Below are 21,254 nucleotides of genomic sequence, written 5' to 3'. Positions count from 1 at the left end.
CGCCTGGGCACGGTGCCTGTCTGTAAAGATTCACCAGTGGCCCTCCTCCGACGAGCGAGAGTATCCCCTCCCGCATTTTATACTCAGGGCTGGAGGTGAGGTTGCCAGATTTAGCGAACAAAACCACAATTCCAGATAAAGAATTTTCTAAAAAAAACTTTTTAAGGCACACGTATATCCCAAAAGTTGCATGGGATATACACTAAAAGGTTTATCCAGGATTCAGGTGTAGCTGAACTTCCTGAGTTTTATCCAGCAGCCCTGCTTAGGGGCCCAGTCACTTGCCCAGGGTCACCTAGCAGGTTACCCAAGTCTGGGACAGAGGTCACAGGTTCCAGGGGTCGAGGGGGCTGCAGTGGGTATAGGCTGTGGCCCACGGAGCCTGACCCCCATCTCTCTGTCTCTCTCTCTCTCTGTCTCCCTCCGGCTGCCCAGTCCTGGTATCTGGGATAAGAAAGATTTCTTCCCACGCCCTGCTCCTTCGTCCCAGGAATCCCAGGGGGCCGCACGGCCGGCCCCCGGCCCACGTTTTCGGTGGAAAGCTACAGCAAGCAAGAACACCCCGCCGCCGACTCCCAGCCCGGCCAAAAGACAAAATCACACAGACACATAAACACAGGAGGAAAAAAAAGAAAAAAAAAAACGGGAAAAAAAAAAAAAAGACAAACGGGGGATAAAAATTACAATACATAAAAATAAACCCACCCAACCAAGAAGATAAACGGTAAAGATGACAACGCTTCGGACTCTCGGGACACCACGGCCGGACGGACCGGACGCTCGGGATCGTCCTAAGTTATTCATCTCCTCTCGCTGCTGCTGCTGCTGGTCAGGGAGGCCCAGCCACCCCCGCCTCCTCCCAGGACCAGGTGAGCGCAGCCTGGAGCCCACGCCAGGCCCACGGGGCAGGACACCCAGTGAGGCCACCTCTCCACCCATGCGCCCACCGCCACCTCCGGGACAGTGTTTGCCAGGTTGGGGAGGCAGGCCCTGGGGGGCCGGCAAGGACCCCAGCAGCAGGCAGCGGAGGCGGCTGGGTGGGCAGGGGGCGATGGGGCCAGAAGAGGGTGGCAGGGAGACCCCGGCAAGGCCAGGGCACTAGGACATATGGCGGATACTCGGCGAAGGAGCATCCGGCAGGCGTGGACCTCTACCTGCTCTTTCGCGCGAAGCCCTTCCGCACCCGCCGGGTTTGGGAGACGTCTCTATGCAAATGACCCCCAGCCCCACCCCAGGCATAGGAGGCCACCCCAGCGCACCCCAGCCCCCACCACCGGCTCCACACCCCCCCACCCACCCTGGGAGGGCCCCACGTTGCACACACTGTAAGAAATGCACTTTCCAAGGAAGGGGCTGGGGGCGGTGGAGCGGAGGGGCCTGAGGGCTGCTCTGGTCTCTCTATCCACCCAACCCTTGAACTGGGGAGGACCCCCCCACATTAGCCCGTGGAGGTGGGAGGTGAGAGCGAGTGGTTTAAGTGCCTGATTTCCACCGCCCGCCCCCCTCCCCTGTGTCCAGCTGGGATGTGAGTGGCCGTGGGCCTCCCCTCTCCCTCCTCTCCCGCAACCTGGCCCCTTCCAGTCGCTGACCCCTCATTGCTATGCCCCCATCAGAGCTAGAGAGATGGAACCCCCGCCCCCAGCGGGCCCAAGGGCAGAGCTGGGCCTCCTCCCAGCATCCTGCCCCGCTGGGGTACGGGGGCTGGGGTCTCGAGAAGCCGGTGTGCCCCTCCGCCCCACGCCTCCTCTGCCAGTGCCTTACATCCTGGAGCGACGGCCCCTCCCTGGTGCCTCCCGGCCCAAAGGGGGACCCCGGTTTGCACTTTCATCCCCCACCCCCTGCTGAAGTGGGCACAGCCAGGAGGCGTCGCCGCTGGGTGGCCAGAAGGAGAGGGGCCAGGCCGCCTGAGGTCCAGAACAGGGCTGGGGGCTCCGGCTGGGGGCGGGGAGGTCGGCGCCTTGGGGCTCCCTGCTGCCATGTAGGGGGGCCTCCCATCTGCTGAACATTTTCCGTTGAGCCGCTCCAAAAACACTAAAGCTGGGGACACGGGGTGCCTTTGCCCCGGCTCCCCGGCCCATCCATGCTCCTCCCCGGGATGGCCATCTTGGGAAGGGGGGCCTGGGAAGGGGTGCTAGGTGTTCCGGGGTCACCAGGCCCAAACACAAAGATGACCCCTTCCGGCCCATCAGTCTGAATCCCCACTGGTCTCTATGCCTGGCGCTGGGGAATGCCGATCCCCATCCCCGGCCTAGGCCAAAGCCATGGCCCTGGGAGGGCCTCTGCTCACTGCTCCCAGTCTGACCCACCTCTCCCTCTCCTGGTAAAACCCCGGTGCCCCGGGCCTGGCCAGCCTCCTCCCACCTCCCCAGACACCGGACTTTCCTCCCAAACCAGCCCAAGGGGCTTGGCGAACCCACTCGATCATAAAGAGAAAGACACCCCCCACACACAAGACCCTTCCCCACCAGCTGCACTCCCACTGTCCGGAGGGGTTCGAGAACCCTTGGTCCGTCCGTCTGTCCCCAGGGCCCCTCCAGCAGGTGGCCGTTGGAGACCAAAGCATGGGCTGCTCTGGGGGAGGGCAGGAGGGGTGGGTTGTGCAGTTGGGGTATCCGGAAGCTTGTCAGCCGGGAACCTGAGGGTGCGGGTAGGCAGGGAAGGGGAAGGGGCACCCGGCAGCCCCCAGCTTCCTAACTTTGCATGGTGCTTAGTCGAGGATTTCTGTGACCTGGCTCCTGACTTCAGCTCGCGGCGGCTGAAACTGCATGGCAATTGATACTGGCTCTATCTCCCTCCCCACGCCACCCCCCACTCCAGCCCTCCACCACCACCCTCCTCTTTAAAAGAAAACAAAAAAAGATACAGAAAAAAAAAAAACCCTTAAAAAAATTCCATGTTTCCTAATTTGCACGAAATTTTCTATCACATGATGTGCCTTGCCTTCCGAGAATAAGTATTACCTTTAAACAATATCAGCGCACACAGATAGCTGCATGCACTGCTCGTGTAGTTTAAAAGAAAAAAAAGACAAAACAATGACATGAAATAAAAAGTAAAAATTGAAAAGGGATGTATTTCTATTTGTAAAATAAAAAAAGAATTAAAAAATCACACTTAAAAATCACATTGCTTAAAGGAAAAAAAGCAATGCACGCAACAATCACCCCACAGTTTGCCCTGCCCCCAGCCTGCCCTGGGCTCTTGTCTCCCCATCTCCTGCTGCATTGGGGGTGCCCCCTGGTGCTCTGCAACCCCCCCCGGCCCCATCCTCGGGCTCCAGAGGGGTCATTTCGCATCCCCTGCCCACAGCAGCGGACAGACCTCAGGGGTGTGCCCTGGCCCCAGGCAAGGGCTTCTCCCCTCACTGGGCCACAGGCCAGCCCCCCCAGATGCCGTGCATGCACCTACGCGTTCTCACCCCCCTACCCTGGGGCGGCCACCCTGCCGACAGCCAGGCTCCCCCCCGCCACCTCTCCCACAGGCTGGCATCCCCCTGGCTCAGGGTCGCATTGCTGTCTCACTACCCCCTGCAGCCCCCTCCTTCTTGCCAAAGGACCCATCCCCATAGACTGGCCTTGGGGTGGCAGGAAGGACCCTCCTGCCACCCCCACCCCCACCCCCCCAGTTCTACTACGTCTTCCAGCTGTGACTGCAGAGGGGGTCTGGTGTGAAACAAACAAAAAGACAAAACCAAACCCGATATATGCAATATTTGTCTGTCTGTACCTGTAAGGTCTAGCTCAGCCATGGAGGCCCGGCCGGGGGGTTGGGGCAAGGGGGCAGGGACGGCTGGGGGCACCGCGTCACAGGCCCCGTCCAAGGGGCCGGCCATTGCTGTTGTCTTTTCTTCGGTTTTTTCTCTTGTTTTCCTTTCTGCTTTCTTTTTCTTTCTCTCTTTCCTTTTTTTTTTTTTTTCCTCCAATTTTCTCTGCCTTTAACTCTACCAAAGCTGAGACAGTAGCAGTCAGTGAAGTGTCCAGGCAAGGACCCCGCGGCTGGGTCCACCAACCTTGGGCCCATCCCTCCTCGCCGTCTCCGGCCCTCCCGGTCCCTGGGCCCCTCGAACATCTGTCGGCATATGCTAGGCGGGCAGTCCCCATTCACTGCCGGGCCACCACCTTGGATGTTAGAATTGTCTCCAGAGCTGGGTGGGGCCTTGCAGCCAGACCCTGGCTCTCATCTACCACTCTGCTCATGCCATGTGTTTTTCCGAAAAAGACCCCTCAGCCAGCCCCAGGGCCAGAGGGAGAGACCAGGCCCCGGCCTTGACCCCGCCCTTGAGCGGCCCTTTGGCCCAAGAGCCCAAGGCCCTGCTTGTCAGTCTCCATAGGGCCCATTTCTGGCTTTCATCCCCCTCCCCGCCCCGCCACCAGGGAAGTGGGAACAGCCAGTGGCACAGGGGAGTGGGTGGCATGTCCCTGTGGGACCCCTCCTCCATAGGCTCGCCTCGGACCACGGTGTCCCTCATGACTGCACCCCACAGCACCCCGGGCCTCAGAGCCCCTCCCTTCCTTGCCTGCTGTGTCAGAATAAGGCAGAAACACTAGGGACCAGGCTCCCACCTGCCAATGCGGTGGGGTTCATGCCCTGGGAGGGGGGAGGGCAGCGTGTTGGGTGTTTTTGTTTTTTGTTTTTGACACTTATGAAACTGACATCTCAAACCCCATCCCCTCCCGAGCCCACGGTCACCCCCTCACTCATAGCCCGTCCCATGCAGAGTCCCCAGCCTGACCTTGGGGGTCCAGCGCTTGCTGTGGAAAAGACTTAGGGAGACCTCCCCAGTATATGCAAATCACCTCCATCCCTCTCTTTGGAGGGAGGTAGCAAACTCGACCAGGGTGGAGAGGGAGGTGTAGAGAGGCAAGCCAACCCCACCCTATCTGATCTGGGGAGGGAGGCTGGGTCCAGGGTCCCCAGTGCCCAGGTCTGGGACCCACATTCTGGCAGGGTTATGAGCCCAGATTCCCACCCTGAGCTAGACAATCAGATCGGAAGGAAACCCCAAGGGAGGCTGCGGGGAGGGGGCCCTGCTGCAGCTCCCCAGGCAGCAGACAGTTTCAGCCTCAGCACCCCCACCCCACCCCCAGCTCTGGAACTTTCCCTCTGTCCCGGGAGACAGCAGCGTTCCAGGAGCAAGCAGATTTGGCTGGACAGCTACCAGTGAGGCAGGATCCCGGGGCCAGGAGCAGCCATCCAGCCCTCTGGGAGAGACGGGACCCCAGCCACCCACTCCCTCTGGCTTCTCTGATGGTACTTTGACCTCCAGTGTAGGGCTATACTATACATTATATATATATGTATAATTTTGGAATTTTTTTTCTCATAATACAGATTATACAGTGGCTACTTTTTATTTTGGCCTGGAGTCTCTCTCTCTCTCTCTCTCTCTGAGACCCCTGATTTTTACTTTTTGTGTGTGGGGGGGGGGGTGGGTTAGGGAGGGTGATGGGAGAGAGAGGTTCCAGAGACATGTCCTCAGGTCCTACATCTCCTGCATCCTTCCATCTTTCTGCCCCTTCAGACACTTCCTGAGAGCTGCATCTCCAAACTGACACCGCCTCCCCCCCCCCCCCGCCCCGCATCGATCTATCCCTAAGCATTTCAGAGTGCGTGGGGTCCGAGCTGGCCCCGGAGGCCCACCCCCACCCCACCCTGCTCCCCAGGCAAAGCAAGGAGACCCAAAGCAATCCCAGCAGGACTTGTTGCCAGCGATACCAAAACAGACTTCCCAAGCAGTGCCTCACACGTCTGCTGGTGTAGCTTTGAGGTCTTCCTTCCCGACTCCCAGGGGGTCTCTCAGGCCTCAGGAAAGAGGAGGCGGGATCCAACAGGAATATGGGCTCCAGGAGAGGAAGACCCACTCCCCCCCCAAACTCCTGCCCTTCACACCACCTGGCTAGAAGGAGACCCACTGGAAAGGGGCCAGGAGCTACCCAGCCCCCCTCTGGTTGTGAGCCCCCAAAGCTCACTCCCTAAATGCATCAACACCCCAGCCTCCCATCTTGGATCCCAGCCAGGCCCCCTGAAACCAAAGCCCCTTCCAGTCCAGGGGTCCTGGCCCCTACCCCCAACTTCTCACCCTCTGACCCTTGCCAGGGCCACACGTGGGGGGTGGGAGGGCAAGACAGCAGGGTGTCTGAGGGACAGAACACGTGTTGTCGGGGGGAGGCAACAGGGAGAAAGGAGGGAAACTCGTTTTCTCTCTGAATTTTCTTTCTTTCTTTCTCTCTTTTTTTTCTCTCACATTTTTTGGTGGTGTTGCTGTTTCATTTCCTGTCGCCTCGGAGATATTTTTTGAGAGTTTTTGCCCCCATTTTGTATTTTACCAATATTACCAGGATAGTTTATTCTGTTTCTTGCTTTCTGCTTGCCACACATACCATCTCTCTCTCTCTCTCTCTCTCTCTCTGTGTCTCACACACACACACACATACACACCATGCTCATGAACCTATGTCAGGAGAAGGTTGGTGCCAGGCCAGCCCACTGCCCATCTCCTCCCCAAGGCAGGGATGGGGGACAAGGAGCCGGACATCCGGGCAGACGTAGGCCCAGCCTTCTCCTTGCCTGTCTCCCCTGCCCCGTGCCCCCACATCATACTCCGTTCATAACCTTGTATATTACGCAGTCGTTTCAGTTTCCGCGGACGCGCCTACCTAAGTACCATTTACAGAAAGTGACTCTGGCTGTTATTATTTTGTTTGTTTGTTTCCCTATGCAAAAAAAAGAAAAAAGAAAAAAATCAAAAAAAAAATGAAAAAGGGGGGTTCCATAAAAGATTCAATAAAAGGCAAAAAAAAAAAAAAGAAAAAAGAAAAAATGTATAAAAATTAAACAAGCTACGCTTCGACTCTTTCTAGCTGTCTTGGGTCCTCCTTTCTGTGTTGCGTTCGGGCTGTTCCGGGTTCTTGTCAAAGTGCAGGGAAGAGGCTGGAGGGGCAGGTAGCCTCAGAAAACCAGTCTTGGAATTCCTCAGAGCCTTTGATCAACAAGTTCCATGGGCATCTATGGAGCACCTGCTCTGTGCCAGCTCAGGTAATCCCACCTCCTGCCTGGCTTCAGGGACAAAGCCTGGCACACAGTCAGTGTTCCATAAATGTACAGACTGCTTCCTTCCTTGTTTTTCCCCCACCTCGCAAAACCCCATTCATTCAGCAAAGATTCCCTGAGTTATCTTCTGGGTACCTAGCCCTTGGGACACAGTGGAGAACAAAATGCCCTAAATGATCTGCCTTCGTGGCACAGTTCCAAGTTGGGAAAACAGAAAATAAACAATAAAAATAAATGTATGTCAGAGGAGATAAATGCCAGGGAGACAAATAGAGCAGAGTACAGGATAGAGTCGGCCGCATGTGAGGAAGTAAGCTTTCAACAGGAGTTTGAATGGAGAGAAGAAACAGCCCCCTGAAAATCTGACAGAAGAGTTTTCCAGGCAAAAGGCACACAGCGTGCAAAGGCCCTGGGGCAGGGCTGTGCTTGGTGTGTTGGGGGAACAGTGAGGAGGCCTGTGTGGCTTGAGCGGAGTGAGGGAGGGGGAGAGAGGGAGGAGGGGAGGGCAGGGGTTTGTGGCTCACAGGAGGACTTGGGACTTTTAACCGCAGGGAGGTGGGAGCCCTGGGGGGCTGTGGGCAGAGCAGGGGACAGGGCTTGGCTTGGTTCCTCACCTCCAGGAGGCCCTACCCACTGCCTAGGTGGAGCCCATGCTTGCCCTCCCAGCACCCCAGCATCCCTGTCTCTCCCACCCACCCCTGACCACTCAGACCGGTTCATGTCCAGCTCTCCCCAAAGCCACAGGGGGGCGGGGGGTAAGGAAATATCACGTCTAGCGAAGTCGCTCAGTTGTGTCCAACTGCGACCCCATGGACTGTAGCCCACCAGGCTCCTCTGTCCATGGGATTCTCCAGGCAAGAATAATGGAATGGGTAAGCCATTCCCTTCTCCAGGGGATCTTCCCAACCCAGGGATTGAACCTGGTCTCCCGCATTGAGGGTGGATTCTTTACCATCTGAGCCACCAGGGACGCTCATCATGCCTGTGAGGGGCAGTCACTCCCCCTTCTTGGCGGGGAGGTCCTCCATCCTATCCCCTAGCAGTCCCCCAGAGACCCCAAGACATGTAATCAAAGCTCCCCGGCTGCCCAGTCTCCTTCCATCTCACCCACACGCCACCCCGCACTCCGTGGAGGGGCTTTTCACTGACGGGGAAACTGAGGCACAGAAAGACGGCAAGATGAGCAGAGAGGGACCCAGATAGGATGCGCCGACGCGGACACCCAGGAACGCAGCCCACCCCGCCGCCCACTAACAGGCGCAGAAGACACAGTCGTGAGGCAGGGATGACGGATCCCAGGACCCCCGGGTGGACGCGCACCCTTCCCATGCCCATGCAGCATTCCCAGAAAGGATGGTCGCTTCTGCGCTCCGCGAAGAGGTTCTGGTGCCCCCTTGTGGTCAGACCTAGGACCTGGATCCGGAAACCAGGTCCCGGGCGGAGGAGTCAGCTGACCTCGAACCTCACAGTCCCGCTTGGGAGGAAGGGGAGGCGGTGGGGAGGGAAGAGGGGACCTAGAAGGAGCTTCTTTTGTGGGATGGGGCGCTCATCTCGGGTGAGGGGCTCAACTTGGTGGGGGTTCAGCTGGGATGGAGGGTTCAGCCGGAGGCTGCAGGTTCATCCCAGGGTCGAGGCTCAGCCGGGGTGGGGGAGCTCAATCTGGCCTTTAATCTCAAGGAAAGCCGAGTCTTTTTCATCCATTGGCCTCTGGGGTAAAACAATTTGGGGGCTTTGAAACGGCTGTCCCAGCATTAGCTCCCCACTAAATTCCAAAAACGGGGCAGGCTTGCGACAACCAAAAACCACCCCCGAAATGCACCCTGACGCCTCCTGGTAGGGAAGTCCCGCCCCTGCGGAAAGGGAGGAGCCCAGACCTCTTCGCTTCTCGCTTCCCGCCCCACCCTCCGCACGGCCACCCACGCGGAAGCCCCGGGCCTCGCACGGAGGAAACTGGGGGACTGAAAACTGCGCTCCCAGAACTGTCGTCTGAAAACACGCTCTCTGACCTTCAGGATCCCCCCAGTCTGAGGCGGCAGGCTCATTTGCCCCCACCCCCATCCTCATCATTTCAATATACAGAAAGCTGATATGTGTTGGATGCCTTTAGGGTGCTGGGCCCTGCGCTCCGGAGTTTTGTAGACAGTATTTCATTCAGTTCCTCATGACAATTTAAGAAGAATTTATTCTTTCCTTTTACAGAACTAGGCTCTTGGGCACAGAGAGGTTAAGTTACTTGCTCCGGGACACACAGCAAAGAAGTGGGGACTCCAGCCCCTTCTCCTTCTCTTTGGAGCCTCCCCACCAGGAGTGCAGGACCGGAAGAGGGAGTAACGATCCTGTGTCGCCCCCCCACTCCCACCCCTGCACCCTCACCCCACCCCCTGGGAGTGCTAGCGTGCAGGACAAAGTGCTGAAACTCAGCACATGGTAGGAGAAGCCCTCATCTCCCAGGAAACAGCCCTGCGCTCTGAGCCAGCTCAAAGTTCACGTTCAGGGACAGCGAACAGCAGCCAGGAGAGGGACTGGGACTCAAAGAAAGCTCTTGAAGAGCTTACACCTGGGCAACAGGAGGACCTGCCTTCTCCGATGAAATCCAAAAGCTGACAGAAATCGGAGGTGGGGAAAGAAATCAGGCGCTGGGTAAAAAGATGCCTGCGATGGACTGGGTTAAGAGACATGAGACAGTGGGGGGGGGGGGGGGGTTGGGGGGATGTGGGCGGCTCCTTCTCCAGGAGTGCCCTCCAAGCTCAAGAAGAATCATCAAGTGGAGACCAAGCTTGGGAAGGGGTACAGAACCACCAGGTAACACACAGAGAGCCCTCTGAGAGGGATTTGGGGCAGGTTCTGAGACCTCTGAATCCCAGAGAGTCATCTTACTGGTCTCAGGACCAGGTCCTTTGCTGATAGGGTGTGGAGAAGGCATTGGGGCATCCCTGGAGGACTGCCTGGAGGAGATAAGTGGGAAGACTTCATGTGGAGGAACTTGCCATTGCTTCATGGTTCGGAGGCCCCTCTATCTCCTCCAGTTCCAGCCCCCAGTCGTCATCTCCCTTTTCCTTTCTCACAGTCTCCTCTTCCTTCTCTTCACTGCTGTGGAGACCAGAAGAGCCCAGATAATCCGAGTTAATAAGGACAGACAGTGCTCCAGGCCTCTGACAATTCTCCCAGCTCTGAGTCCTGCAGGCACCCTTACTGTTCCCATGACACAGAGGGGGACAAGACTCAGGAAGCTTAGGACACTGGCCCCGTTAGAACATGAAGGAAGTTCAGGAGCGCCAACTGTATGAGCCAAAACTGAGCTCTTAATTTCTGGCCTCTTTGACTTCCTGGGTTTCATAACTGCGGGTGAGTGGACGGGCAGAGAGATGAAAGGCTGGGCCGACGGATGGGTGGATGGATTAATGAGTGTGTGGACAGATGAACAAATGGACGCATGAATGGGTGGTGGGAAGGTGGGTGGATGGATGGATGGACAGATAAGAGGGATGGATGATGGAGGGAGGGAAGGAGAGAGAAAAGATGGGAGACAGGTCAGGAGGGATGATGGATGGATGATGGACAGGTGGATGGATAAATGGATGGTGTTGGCATAGGGATGATACTTTATAGACCCCCCCTATTGAAACACATCCTAGGGATGGGGGAATCTCTGTGAGGAAGCCACCCTCGTTTTGCGGGTAGGTAGTCAGGAGAGAAGTCAGTGAGGTCCTGTGAGGCCCCCATGGGGGCCTCTCAGAATCGGAGAATTACCCCGCTGGTCCTGCCCTGTCTTGAAGGATGCTCGGAGAAGGAAGGGGCTCCCAGAGGGGAGGGGCTTGGAGCGGGGAGGGTCTTAGAGGGGCAGGACTCAGAGAGGGGAGGGGCTAGGTAGGGGAGGAGCTTAGAGGGGAGGGGCCGGTGAGGGGCGGGGCTCAGAAGGGTGGGACTCAGAGGAGAGGGGCTAGTAAGGGAGAGGCTCGGCACGAGGAGGAGCTTAGAGGGGTGGGACTCAGAAAGGGGCGGAGCTTAGATACTAAAGAGTTAGCGATGGGGAGGGGCTCAGAAGGATGAGAACCCACCTGTCCTGGGACTCCCGGCACCAGACGGCATAGACCAAGGTGAGGACAAAGATGAGGAAGAGCAAGGCCAGCGCAGCCCCTAGCCCCACGAGCCACGACTTCCGCTGGGCCACTGCGGGCGGGAGCAGGGCTGGGTCAGCGTCGGGGCCGCCAGGATGGGGCTCTCTTCCCTACCCCACCTCCACTCCCTCCCAAGGCCTTACGGGGTTGGGCCTGCACCAGCCTTGGGACCAGAGTTGCGAGAAGATAGAGTTGACCGGGGGTCGTCCAGAATCTACCCATCCTGCGCCCTCTGTCCTCGCCCCTACCAGCAGACTCTGGGGTTGCAGCCCCGGCGGGAGAAGGAAGTGGCCTGCCCAGCGCACCCCAGGGCAGGGTGTGGCCGGGGCCCCAGGAAGTAGGAGGTGGGGTCCCCTCCCTGAGTTCCGGGCACCGTGGGGAGGGGCTCAGGGTCCTGAGCTTCCGAGTCCCTGTCTCCCTGAGGCCCATCCTGACCCTCACTCTCCACGGTCAGAGCCACGGTAGGGGCAGCTCGAGAAAGGTGGGGAACCAGGCATTGCACTGGCTCTGAAGTCCCAGCACCTCCATCAAGTCTCAAACTCTGGTGGTCAGAACTCTTGTCCTCACACGGCAAAAGAGGAGCCAACTCGAGGCTCCGAGAAGTCAGGCCACTTCCCTGGGGCCACACAGCATCCCAGAGGAACACAGTTTTCCCAACTAGGAACACCCCCTACCCCAACCCTCTCCCGTTCTAGGACATGAACCTCCAAATCTGACCTTAGCCAGCCCCTGCATGTGCCCGTCCTCTGGGCAGCCTAGGCTTCATTCCCAGCACTGCCAACAACAACCATGGAGACCTGGGCTGGTGGCTTCCTTCTTTCTAAGTCTCAGTATTTTCATCTGGAAAATGGGACGAATTGCAAACCGACAAGAGACTGAGACCATAAGGATGCTAGGAGTTCAGTGGAAGCATCTTCTAGGGAGATTATATATTTTTATTTACGACTTTTCTGCCCCCTGGTGGCCGATCCTGGGATAGTCTCAGAAGCTCCCCGCCTTCTGGGCTACCGCCCCAGATACTGGCTCCACAAGGGAGCCCTCTCGCTTGCTCCGCAACAAGAGAAGCCAACGCAATGAGAAGCCTGCACAACAAGAGAGTACTGTTGTGGCCCCGCTGGCCACAACCTGCGCAGCAACGGAGACCCAGCACAGCCAATAAATAAATAAAATGATAAACGCCAGCCTTTATCAAAGTTCTCATTAGGAAATGGTTAACATCAAGGGCAAGGTCCAGGGCCTGAAGAAAGTGAGGATAGCAGGGGAGGCTTGTCCCCTCCCAAGATGGTGCGCCCAGGGGCACCCCACCCGTCAAGACCCTGTGCCCGGAAATGGAGTCACATGAGCCAAAAACCCGGGGGTGGGGGGAGCAAGGCTTTCCCAGGAGACAGCTCTCAGGGCTCAAAGTTCAGGGTTCAGGACAGCAGGATCAAGATTGCAAGGGGAGCGTCTGATCTGCCCAGCACCTGGGCACGGTGGAGTTTGGTCTCCCACAGCTGCCCGGGCGTTGCTGTCTCCTTCCTGGGGAAACTGAGTCCCAGCGGACAACGGAAGCCCTTCTGAAAGGCTCTCCCCTGAGAGGCAGCCCCTGGCCTATACTTGTCCTGAAGCTGAACGGGAGGGAGGAAGTTTTGGCCAATAGATGTCAGGCAGTGGGGAGAAGCAGGTGGAGCGATGAGAGTGTGGGGGTTGGGAGTTTCTCAGGAACCAGGGATGGTCTCCAAGTGCAAGAAGAATCACCAGGCAGAACAGATCATAACATATAGACTGTATAACACACAAAGAGCCCTCCTTGGTTGGGGGTGGGTAGGGTTCCAAGCCTCTTCATTCAGGGTGCTGTACTCTCAACCCCAGATGGAGTCACTGCAGTGGCTTCAGGTTCAGTTCATTGCTTCTAGGGTGTGGAAGGGGCATCTCTGGCAGGTTGCTTGGAGGAGGCGACTGAATCTTCACATGGCCGTGTTCTTGACTTTCTCATAGTCCCTGCCCTCCTCATTTTCCTCTAGCTCCAGCCCGAAGTTTCTCTTTCCTTTCGTCTTGGCCTTTTCCCCCTGCCCAGCTTTTTTCTCCTCGGCCTTTTCGTCCTTCTCTTTCTTCCCTTTCTTGTGTTCTTTTCTGTAGGGACACAAAGACCTCAAACCATGGTAACAAAACATTCCCATTTAACAGACCCTCACCTGTGCCAGGCCTTATGATGAATGCTTTACAAAAAGTCTTTGCTGAATCTTCAAAACAGCCCTTACAAGGCAGACTTGTGACTTCCATTTCACAAAGGCAGAAACTAAGGTTCAGTTGTTCATTGGAAGAATGGATGGATGGATAGAATAGACGGATGGATGATGTATAGATGGGACAATGGATGGGTGGATGGGGAAATGAATGGATGGGAGAATGGATGGATGGGAGAATGGATGAATGGATAGATGGATGGGTGAATGGATTGATGGGTAAGTTGACGGATGGATGGATGGGAGGATTTGTGGGTGGGAGTGTAAATGGATGGATGGGGAAGGAATAAATCCGGCAAGGAACAAACTATGAATTAGGAGCACTTATTGGACCTGGAGCCTCCAGCACATCCTGAGAGCAGGAATCACACTTTCCTGGGGCTGAGCTGGGTCTAAACAAAGCATAGTCCAGCCCAGACCCCTCCCTCAGGCATCTTGGGCTCAGCTGAGAGTCTTCCAGCCAGGATATTCTCCTCCCAGCCCCCAGCTCCTACTCCTGTCCCCAAACCTTTGCCCAAGGTGGGGTGCTTGCTCCGTAAGAGCCCCCAGCCCTGCCCGCATCCCTGAGCTCTCATCAGAGTCACATCTGGAAACAGGATCATGGGAGATGCTGAATCCAGGAGAGTCACCCACACCAAATCACATGCTTACACACAGTCCCTGCACTATCCCACACCACATCTTGTTCAACAGGTATTTAGTAAGTGCCTACTGCATGCCAGGCCCTGGGCAGGGCCCTGGGGACACAGCCTGGACCAAAGCTAAGTTCTGTTCACATACTGGAAACCAAAATCTAGTGTCAAGAAACCGGTAAATGACTTAGATAATTTCAGTTGGCAATACATGCAAAGAAAGATGCAGGGCTGTGTCAGAGAGAGCGTCAGAAATGCTGTTGGTCAGGTTGGGCTTCTGTGGAGAGGAAACATTTAAGCAGGGGCTGGAGGAGAGACAGAGCCAGCCAGAAGATATGGGCAAAGGTGTAAAAAATAAAAACAAACAGTAGGTGCAAAGGCCCTGGGGCCAGAGTGCACTTGAGGTGTTCAAGGACAGAAAGAGGTCATCAGTGCACACCCACCCCTCCTCTCCCTGAGAGGGACCTCATGCAGACCTGCTGACCATACACACACACATGCCCACACAGCAGTACCTCAGATCCACCTCCTCATATGGGTTGGGATTCATCCTGAATGTGGGCTTCTCTTCATCCTCAGCTCTGCAGAAGAGATGGGAGTCAGAGCGGTGGTGATGGATAAAGGGCAGGAAGTGGAGGCAGCCTCAGTCTCCTCCAGATTAAAGGAACTCCAGGAAGCAAGAGCTGGCAGGGGGAACTGCATGACTGTCCCGGGCTGTGGGTGCAGAGGGAGCAGGGAAATGGGGAGACAAGGATAGGGGCAAGAGAGGGTCATGAAGTGGGAGGAGGTGCCCAGCACTTTGGGGGTAGGGAGGGGAAGGGGTGAGGAATGGGGTTCCTACCTTGCTTTGGAGCACCAGAGGCGGTTGGCCAACATGAGGATGAAGACAATGAACAGGAACCCCACGACCGCAGCCAGGCCCACCAGCCAGGGCTTTAAACGGTGCTCTGTGGGGAGGTGGGGGGAGAGTGGACTCAGAAATGGGAAGGGTGGAAAGTGGAGTGTTAGTCCCTCAGTTGTGTCTGACTCTGTGTGACCCCATGGACTGCAGCCCACCAGGCTCCTCTCTGTGAGATTCTCCAGGCAAGAATACTGGAGTGGGTTGCCATGCCCTCCTCCAGGGGATCTTCCCGACCTAGGGATCAACCCCAGGTCTCCCTGCATTGCAGGTGGATTCTTTACCGTCTGAGCCACCAGGGAAGCACCAGGGAAAGGTGGGGGACCCCCGAAAGGACAGGGAAAGAAGAGTGCAGGAGAGGCTCAGACATTAGCATATGCTAATGGAACCCGTGCCCCCGCAGTGGAACTGTGGGGTCCTAACCACTGGACTTCCAGGGAGGTCCTTTTAATTTGTTTGCTTGTTTTTGTGACACCGCAGCTTGTGGGCTCTTAGTCCCCCAACCAGGGGTTGAACCCAGGCCTCGGGCAGTGAGAGAGCAGAGTCCTCAACATGGGACCGCAGGGAAATGCCTCAGAGATGGCGGTGCTCAGAGATGGGGTGGGAAGCCCTGAGGGAGTGGGGGAGTTGGGGAGGGGGCGAGCCCATGTCCGAGCCCATCCCCCAACCCCCCCTCCCACCTCCCAAACCAGAGGTCAAAGCCTTACCCTTCTGGGCCTCAGCTGGCGACAGGAGCAGACCCATGAGCAGAAGCAGGATCCCTAAGGTCCCCATCGTGCAGAGGAGCCAGCAGCCGGGGTGCTGGAGTGTGTGGTCCCCCCGTCAGGGTCAGGGAAGGCCCTGCCCAGCTCCTGATAAGGGGGCAGGCAGGTCTGGGGGCGGGGCAGGCCCTGACTGAGGGCCCCTCCCTTTGCCCCACCTGGTTGGCATCCCACACCCTCTCCCCCGCCTTCCAGGAGGGCAGACTCTGGACCTGGTTGTAACGATTAACTCGATTAACTCGGGAGTCCAGCCCCTCTGCCCTGCGTCCCACCCTCGGACAGCCGGCCTGCGGGTCCCCCCAGGCTCGCCCCACAGGGGCCAAGCTGAGATGGCCCTGACCTGGCTTCCTGACTCAGTGCTTTTACGCCTCATTACATTTCTTTCTCTGCACACACCACAGACTTTTGCCACCTGCATTTTACAGGGAGGCCAGGAGTGCCAGGCTGGGCAGAAACAGCCAACACTGGGATGTGAACACGGGTCTCTCTCATGACCAGCTTATACTGCTTCATTGTGGCTCCCCGACCCCGGGGCACCCATGGCCAACTCCAGGGAGAGCACAAGGAGCAAGAAGGGAGGCGCCACCCTCCACCTTCAAACCCCGGAGAACGGGGCCCGGAGCAGCCGATGACTCAGGCGCCAAGGTGTCCTGTGTGGCAACCTTGATCACTAAGTTGATTAGATAGACGGCCCTGTCTGGGAGAAGGGGGACCCTACCCCCCAGCTGCCATGAGACAGCCACGGCCCAGGCACGTGGCAGGAAGACTGGGGTGGGGAGGCCTGGCCCTGCTCCAGGCCACCAGCATCACTGCCCCCTCCCTTCCTGAGGTCTGACCACGGCCGCAGTGCCTGAGGGCCACTCAGTGGAGCCCAAGACCAGCCCACACTTGAAGTCCGTACTGTGTGCCCTGCCCCATGCAAAGCTCAGGAGGGAAGGAGGCCCCTGTCCTCGGGGTGCCCTCAGGCTAGTTAGGAGGGCAGGACCCCCAGAGACAGACCACCCCGTAATCTAGCCGAGAGGACCTGGGGGTGGAGGAGCCCAGGCAGGTCGCTGGCTGGGCTGGCCTCATCCCGCAAAAAATTCTCTCTGCTCCAACCAAGTCATGTCTGGGCTGCATGCCTCCGTTTTCCCATCTGGTAAATAGATGGATAAGTCCCACATTGGAGGATTGAATGAAAGAAAATACAGAAAAGGCTTGCTTAGCATCCCACAGCTCTAGCTAAGGGTTGGCCGCTATTGTGATCTCTCTTTTCTTTTTAAATCTCCTTAGTATTTTTGGTTTACAGGTTGCCCAGGGCTTGGTGGAAACTGAGTTGGGTTAGGCTCTGGCAGAACAGGGGAAGCCAGAGCATGCAACTAAACCAGTGTCCAACCACTGGAGCCCGCCAGCCAAGAAAGACCATGTTTTCTCTGTCAAGACAGCGCAGATCAGTGGAGAAAAGGCTCTGATGGGCATGAGTCCACTTTATATTAATACAACCACCAAAGGGGTTGGAGCCAGCCTCCTGGGCCCCAGGTCAGGGCCCAGCTCAGCCCAGCTTCCAAAAGGAGCTCCGGACTGGTGGATCTTTGAAGGCAATGGAGGGGCGGCGGGGGGCCCGGGTGGGGGCTTCTGCGGGAGCCCCCTCACCACCCCCACCCGCGTCCTCCTCGCCCCGCCAGGCCAGAGCCAGCTGCAGGTCCAGTTCTTCCAGGTCTTCGCCCTCGGGGCTCTCGGGCAGCTCCCGGGGGGCGTCCTCCTGATCCGGCTTCGGGCCAAAAGCCCAGTCTGCGACAGGAAAGTGATGAGGAGCGTCCCCAGGCATGGCCACCTTCCACCCTCTTCCCTGGCTACGGGAGACCCTTGGGCCCTCCCTCCCCCCATGATCCAGCACTAGCCCACCCCAGGTGTGCTGGGTAGCGGCTCACCAGCCAGATCGTGGGCAAGGTCCTTGATGAGATGGCCCACAATGGCGTAGGCCACGGCCACCACCAGGAATGCAGCCAGCAGCAGGTACAGCACGTACCTGGGCAGGCGGATGGTGTCCAGTGGCGGCGGGCGGTACTCCTCATAGAGTGGCGGGGCCGGGCTCCAGTCGTCCATCTCCTCCTCGGTCGCCAGCCCCGGCATGACAGCCACCCAGAGCAGGAGAGGCCCGGAGGTGACCTGCCTGGCGGAAGTATTAAGGAGCTTTGGGTAAGAGGATTGGGGCTCCCCTGTGGCCACCATCTGCCTGGGTGGATCACATTGCAAATCACTTCCGCCCACTGCCCCCTCCCTCGCTCAGCAACAGCCGCTGCCAGGCACTCCCCTGCACAACCATCACCCCCCGCAGGGCCTTAGCACAGGTTGCTCCCTCTTCTGGGAAAATCCCTACCCTCCTGGAGCTGACGGTCAAGATGGGGAGACAGGGGGTTTCCCAAGTGATTTAGTAGTAAAGAATCCACCTGCACTGCAGGAGATCCAGGAGATGTGGGTTCAATCCTGAGTCGGGAAGATTCCCTAGAGAAGGACATGGCAACCCACTCTAGTATTCTTGCCTGGAGAACCCCATGGACAGAGGAACCTGGCAGGCTATAGCCCATAGGGTCACAAAGAGTCAGCTGTGACTGAAGTGACTTAGCATGCATGCATGCGCACACATGGGGAGACAGACTCTGAGAAAAGCATAACCTTTGAGTAATGATCGTGTTGTGTTAGAAAGTGAACAGTGGGGCTTCCCTGGTGGTCCAGTGGTTATGAATTCTCTGGCAAATGCAGGGAACACAGGTTCAGTCCCTGGTCTAGGAAGATTCTACATGCCACAGGGCAGTTAAACCCATGCTAGAGCCTGCAAGCTGCAACTAATGAACCCATGTGCCAGAAGTACCACCAGCCCATACACCCTAAAGCAGCTAGAAGCCACTGCTCACCGCAACTGGAGAAAGCTCCTGTGTGTAGCAACGAAGACCCAGTGCAGCCAAAATAAATGACATTGCATTCAAAAAAAAAAGAAAGTGAACAGTGATTTAAGGGTAGGGTAGGTGGGAAGACCACCCTGCCCTCAGTGGTTTGAGGTCAGCGTGGGGCTGCTAGGAGGGAAGTTAAAGTTTGCAATAGGGCAGCCAAGGTCATGTCCAGCTGATATTTGGCCAGAGACCCAGAGGAGGAAAGGACCAGCCATGGCAGTACCAGAGGGAAGTTTATTGGATGCAGCAGGATCAGGACGGACTTGTTGGACATGACCGGACTCGGGTGCTTACAGGCGCCCTCCGGTGGTTGCTGTGGGGAAGAGAGACTGTGGAGGTGAGGGTGGGATCTCACTCAGGTCCTCCAGACGCCCTCCGGTGGCTGTTGTGGCGAAGACAGATCCTGGAGGTGAGGTTGGGAGCCAGGGGATGGATGGGCCAGAGGGATTGCGCCGGTCCAGATGGGCAATGATGAGGTTGGACCAGGTGCAGACAAAAAAGTGGGGCGGAGTAGGCAGAGCTGGGGCAGATTTTAAACTGATCAAACCCTGGTGTTGGCAGGCTGAGCACCTGGAGTGACAGGAGTTTCCATTTCCTGTAGGAGGGGCCACTGTGGGAGGTAATGTCTAAAGACTGCTAAATTTGAGAAGCCTCATCAGCTAATTGGAGATATCCAGACTGGACCCTGAGTCAAGAGCTACGAGGAGGTTCCCCCGCCCCCACCCCACGGCTGGAGTCAGGCCAGTGGGTATGATTGGGGTATAGATGAGATTTAAGCCCCAATAGTGGATTAAGGTGCCCGGCTGGGATGTGGGTGGGGCTTGAGGACCCAGCCCTGGGCCAGTTGAAGGATAGGAAGGGGAGATGAAGGCGGGCCGGAGGCGGGGTCCCTGAGAAATTCCCAGGAGCAGAGGGGCTGGGCGGTCAGAGGCTGCCCGGAGGGGGTGAGTGCAGACTGAGGTGTGACCACCAGATTTGGACACTGGGAGGCCACCTGTGGGCGTCCCCCGTGGCTCAGCAGTAAAGAATCTGCCTGCAGAGCAGGAGCTGCAGGAGACCTGGGTTCAATCCTTGGGTAGGGAAGATCCCCTGGAGGAGGGCATGGCAACCCATTCCAGTATTCTTGCCTGGAGAATCCTCATGGACAAAGAAGCCTGGAAGGCTACAGTCCATAGGGTCGCAAATACTCGGACACGATGAAGGGACTTAGCACGCACTCACAGGTCATCTGTGGGCAAGGACAGTTCTGGGGACTGAGGGGCAGTCCTAGTTGGCACCTGTTTGGGCGAGAACTGGCCGGTGAGGGTCTGACAACTTCCTAGGGGTTATGGGGGCAAGAGCTGGAAGGCATGGGGTCAGGACTGTGTGTGATGGTGCTGGTTTTTCTGCTCTTAAATTACAGGGACTTCCCTGGTGGTCCAGAGGTTGGGAATTTGCCTTGCAATGTGGGGGACATGGGTTTGATCCCTGGTCAAGGTACTAAGATCCCACATGCCACAGGGCCAAGTTGACAAGGCGGGCTGGGGTCCTGGGGAAAACTGAGGGAGGGGGCTCGCAGCCAGCACCTGAGGGTGACACTGTAGGATAACAGGAAATCTGTTTGTTCTTCATCCTGGCACCTGGCACGGAGCTTCCAAAAACCTGTAATTTCCTGAGTGATGGGATGAAGGAAGCCTCCTCTGTGGTTCATAATCAGCCTCTTTCTACCACACCTGTGTGTCAGCTGATGCAGACGGGGTGGGGCAGCTTTGGTTTGGGGGGCCCCAGTGGCATGGGGAACCAACTCTGGGATAGAGGGATGGAACTTTCAGCCCCACCACCCCAGGGAGAGGGCTTCCGGGTGGCTCAGACGGTCAAGAATCAGCCTCTAATGCAAGAGACCCGGGTTCGATCCCTGGGTCAAGATGCCCCGGAGGAGAGCATGGCAACCCACTCCAGTATTCTTGCCTGAAGAATTCCATGGACAGAGGAGCCTGGCAGGCTACAGTCCACGGGGTCGCAGAGTCGGGTACGACTGAGACACAACTGAGTGTACCCCAGGGAGAGGGGCTGGGAACTGAGCTAATTGCCAATGGCGACTTAACAGACCGTGCCCATGCTGAAAACCCTACCGGAAGGGGCTTGGAGAGCTTCCGGGCGGGTGAGAGCATCCACCCCAAACTCCATGAGGACAGATGCGCCTGTGCTGGGGACCCTCCTGGACTTTGCGCCTCTTCATCTGGCTGTTCATTTGCCTCCTTTATGATAAACAGGTAAGTAAACTGTTTTCCTGACTTGAGGGGGTGGTGGAAGCCCCAAATTATAACCAGTCGATCAGAAGTACTGGAGGTCCAGACTCGAGACCAGGGTCTGAAGTGGGGCAACTCGGCAGGTCTGACCCCTGAACCCAGAGGGTCTGCACTTACTCTGGGCAGATGGTGTCAGCACTGAACTGGGTTGTAAGACACCCAGCTGATGCCAATGTAGAAACTGAGAACTTCTTGGTGTGAAAATGTGTCACACATGAAATGAGTTCTCTCGTTAACACCCATTTTGCTGCTGCTAAGTCGCTTCAGTTGTGTCCGACTCTGTGCGACCCCATAGATGGCAGCCCAGCAGGCTCTGCCATCCCTGGGATTCTCTAGGCAAGAACACTGGAGT

At 57.2% G+C, this 21,254-nt stretch overlaps 3 protein-coding genes across 6 annotated transcripts in view; 1 reads left to right on the top strand and 2 right to left on the bottom strand.

The window, feature by feature from the left end:
* The window catches only part of NFIC (nuclear factor I C), a 72,851-nt gene extending 66,082 nt beyond the window's left edge, over positions 1 to 6,769 (top strand). For all 4 annotated transcript variants that reach the window (XM_043912016.1, XM_043912013.1, XM_043912015.1 and 1 more), the window contains one exon: positions 436 to 6,769. In XM_043912016.1, coding sequence (XP_043767951.1) covers positions 436 to 453 — 18 coding nt within the window. In that variant the 3' untranslated portion in view covers positions 454 to 6,769. The remainder of the gene's footprint in view (positions 1 to 435) is intronic.
* Positions 6,770 to 9,212: 2,443 nt separating this feature from the next.
* On the bottom strand, positions 9,213 to 11,481 carry LOC122699717 (small integral membrane protein 24-like). The gene is made up of 3 exons (XM_043912012.1): positions 11,312 to 11,481; positions 11,109 to 11,220; positions 9,213 to 10,140 (listed from the first exon to the last, which is right to left on the bottom strand). Exons 1-3 carry the CDS (start codon positions 11,388 to 11,390, stop codon positions 10,020 to 10,022), a joined length of 312 nt encoding a protein of 103 aa, XP_043767947.1. The 5' UTR covers positions 11,391 to 11,481; the 3' UTR covers positions 9,213 to 10,019.
* Positions 11,482 to 12,332: 851 nt separating this feature from the next.
* Positions 12,333 to 15,849, bottom strand: LOC122699716 (small integral membrane protein 24-like). The gene is made up of 4 exons (XM_043912011.1): positions 15,631 to 15,849; positions 14,867 to 14,972; positions 14,541 to 14,606; positions 12,333 to 13,280 (listed from the first exon to the last, which is right to left on the bottom strand). Exons 1-4 carry the CDS (start codon positions 15,695 to 15,697, stop codon positions 13,115 to 13,117), a joined length of 405 nt encoding a protein of 134 aa, XP_043767946.1. The 5' UTR covers positions 15,698 to 15,849; the 3' UTR covers positions 12,333 to 13,114.
* Between the last annotated feature and the right edge of the window lie 5,405 nt (positions 15,850 to 21,254).

This window comes from Cervus elaphus, chromosome 9, assembly GCF_910594005.1.
Source record: "Cervus elaphus chromosome 9, mCerEla1.1, whole genome shotgun sequence".
Taxonomy (NCBI): Eukaryota; Metazoa; Chordata; class Mammalia; order Artiodactyla; family Cervidae; genus Cervus; species Cervus elaphus.
Note: the sequence above shows the minus strand (reverse complement) of the source record. Positions and strands in the feature narration are given on the sequence as shown.

What these genes read in the sequence shown, in the direction of transcription:
- LOC122699717 (XM_043912012.1), bottom strand. Translation starts at nt 11,390, where the DNA reads ATGGGTAGATTCTGGACGACCCCCGGTCAACTCTATCTTCTCGCAACT. An exon ending in GCTGGTGCAGGCCCAACCCC is followed by an intron (nt 11,221 to 11,311) that starts GTAAGGCCTTGG and finishes TCCCGCCCGCAG; the next exon opens with TGGCCCAGCGGAAGTCGTGG. An exon ending in TGCCGGGAGTCCCAGGACAG is followed by an intron (nt 10,141 to 11,108) that starts GTGGGTTCTCAT and finishes TGGTCTCCACAG; the next exon opens with CAGTGAAGAGAAGGAAGAGG.
- LOC122699716 (XM_043912011.1), bottom strand. Translation starts at nt 15,697, where the DNA reads ATGGGGACCTTAGGGATCCTGCTTCTGCTCATGGGTCTGCTCCTGTCG. An exon ending in GCCAGCTGAGGCCCAGAAGG is followed by an intron (nt 14,973 to 15,630) that starts GTAAGGCTTTGA and finishes ACCTCCCCACAG; the next exon opens with AGCACCGTTTAAAGCCCTGG. An exon ending in TATGAGGAGGTGGATCTGAG is followed by an intron (nt 13,281 to 14,540) that starts GTACTGCTGTGT and finishes GTGTCCCTACAG; the next exon opens with AAAAGAACACAAGAAAGGGA.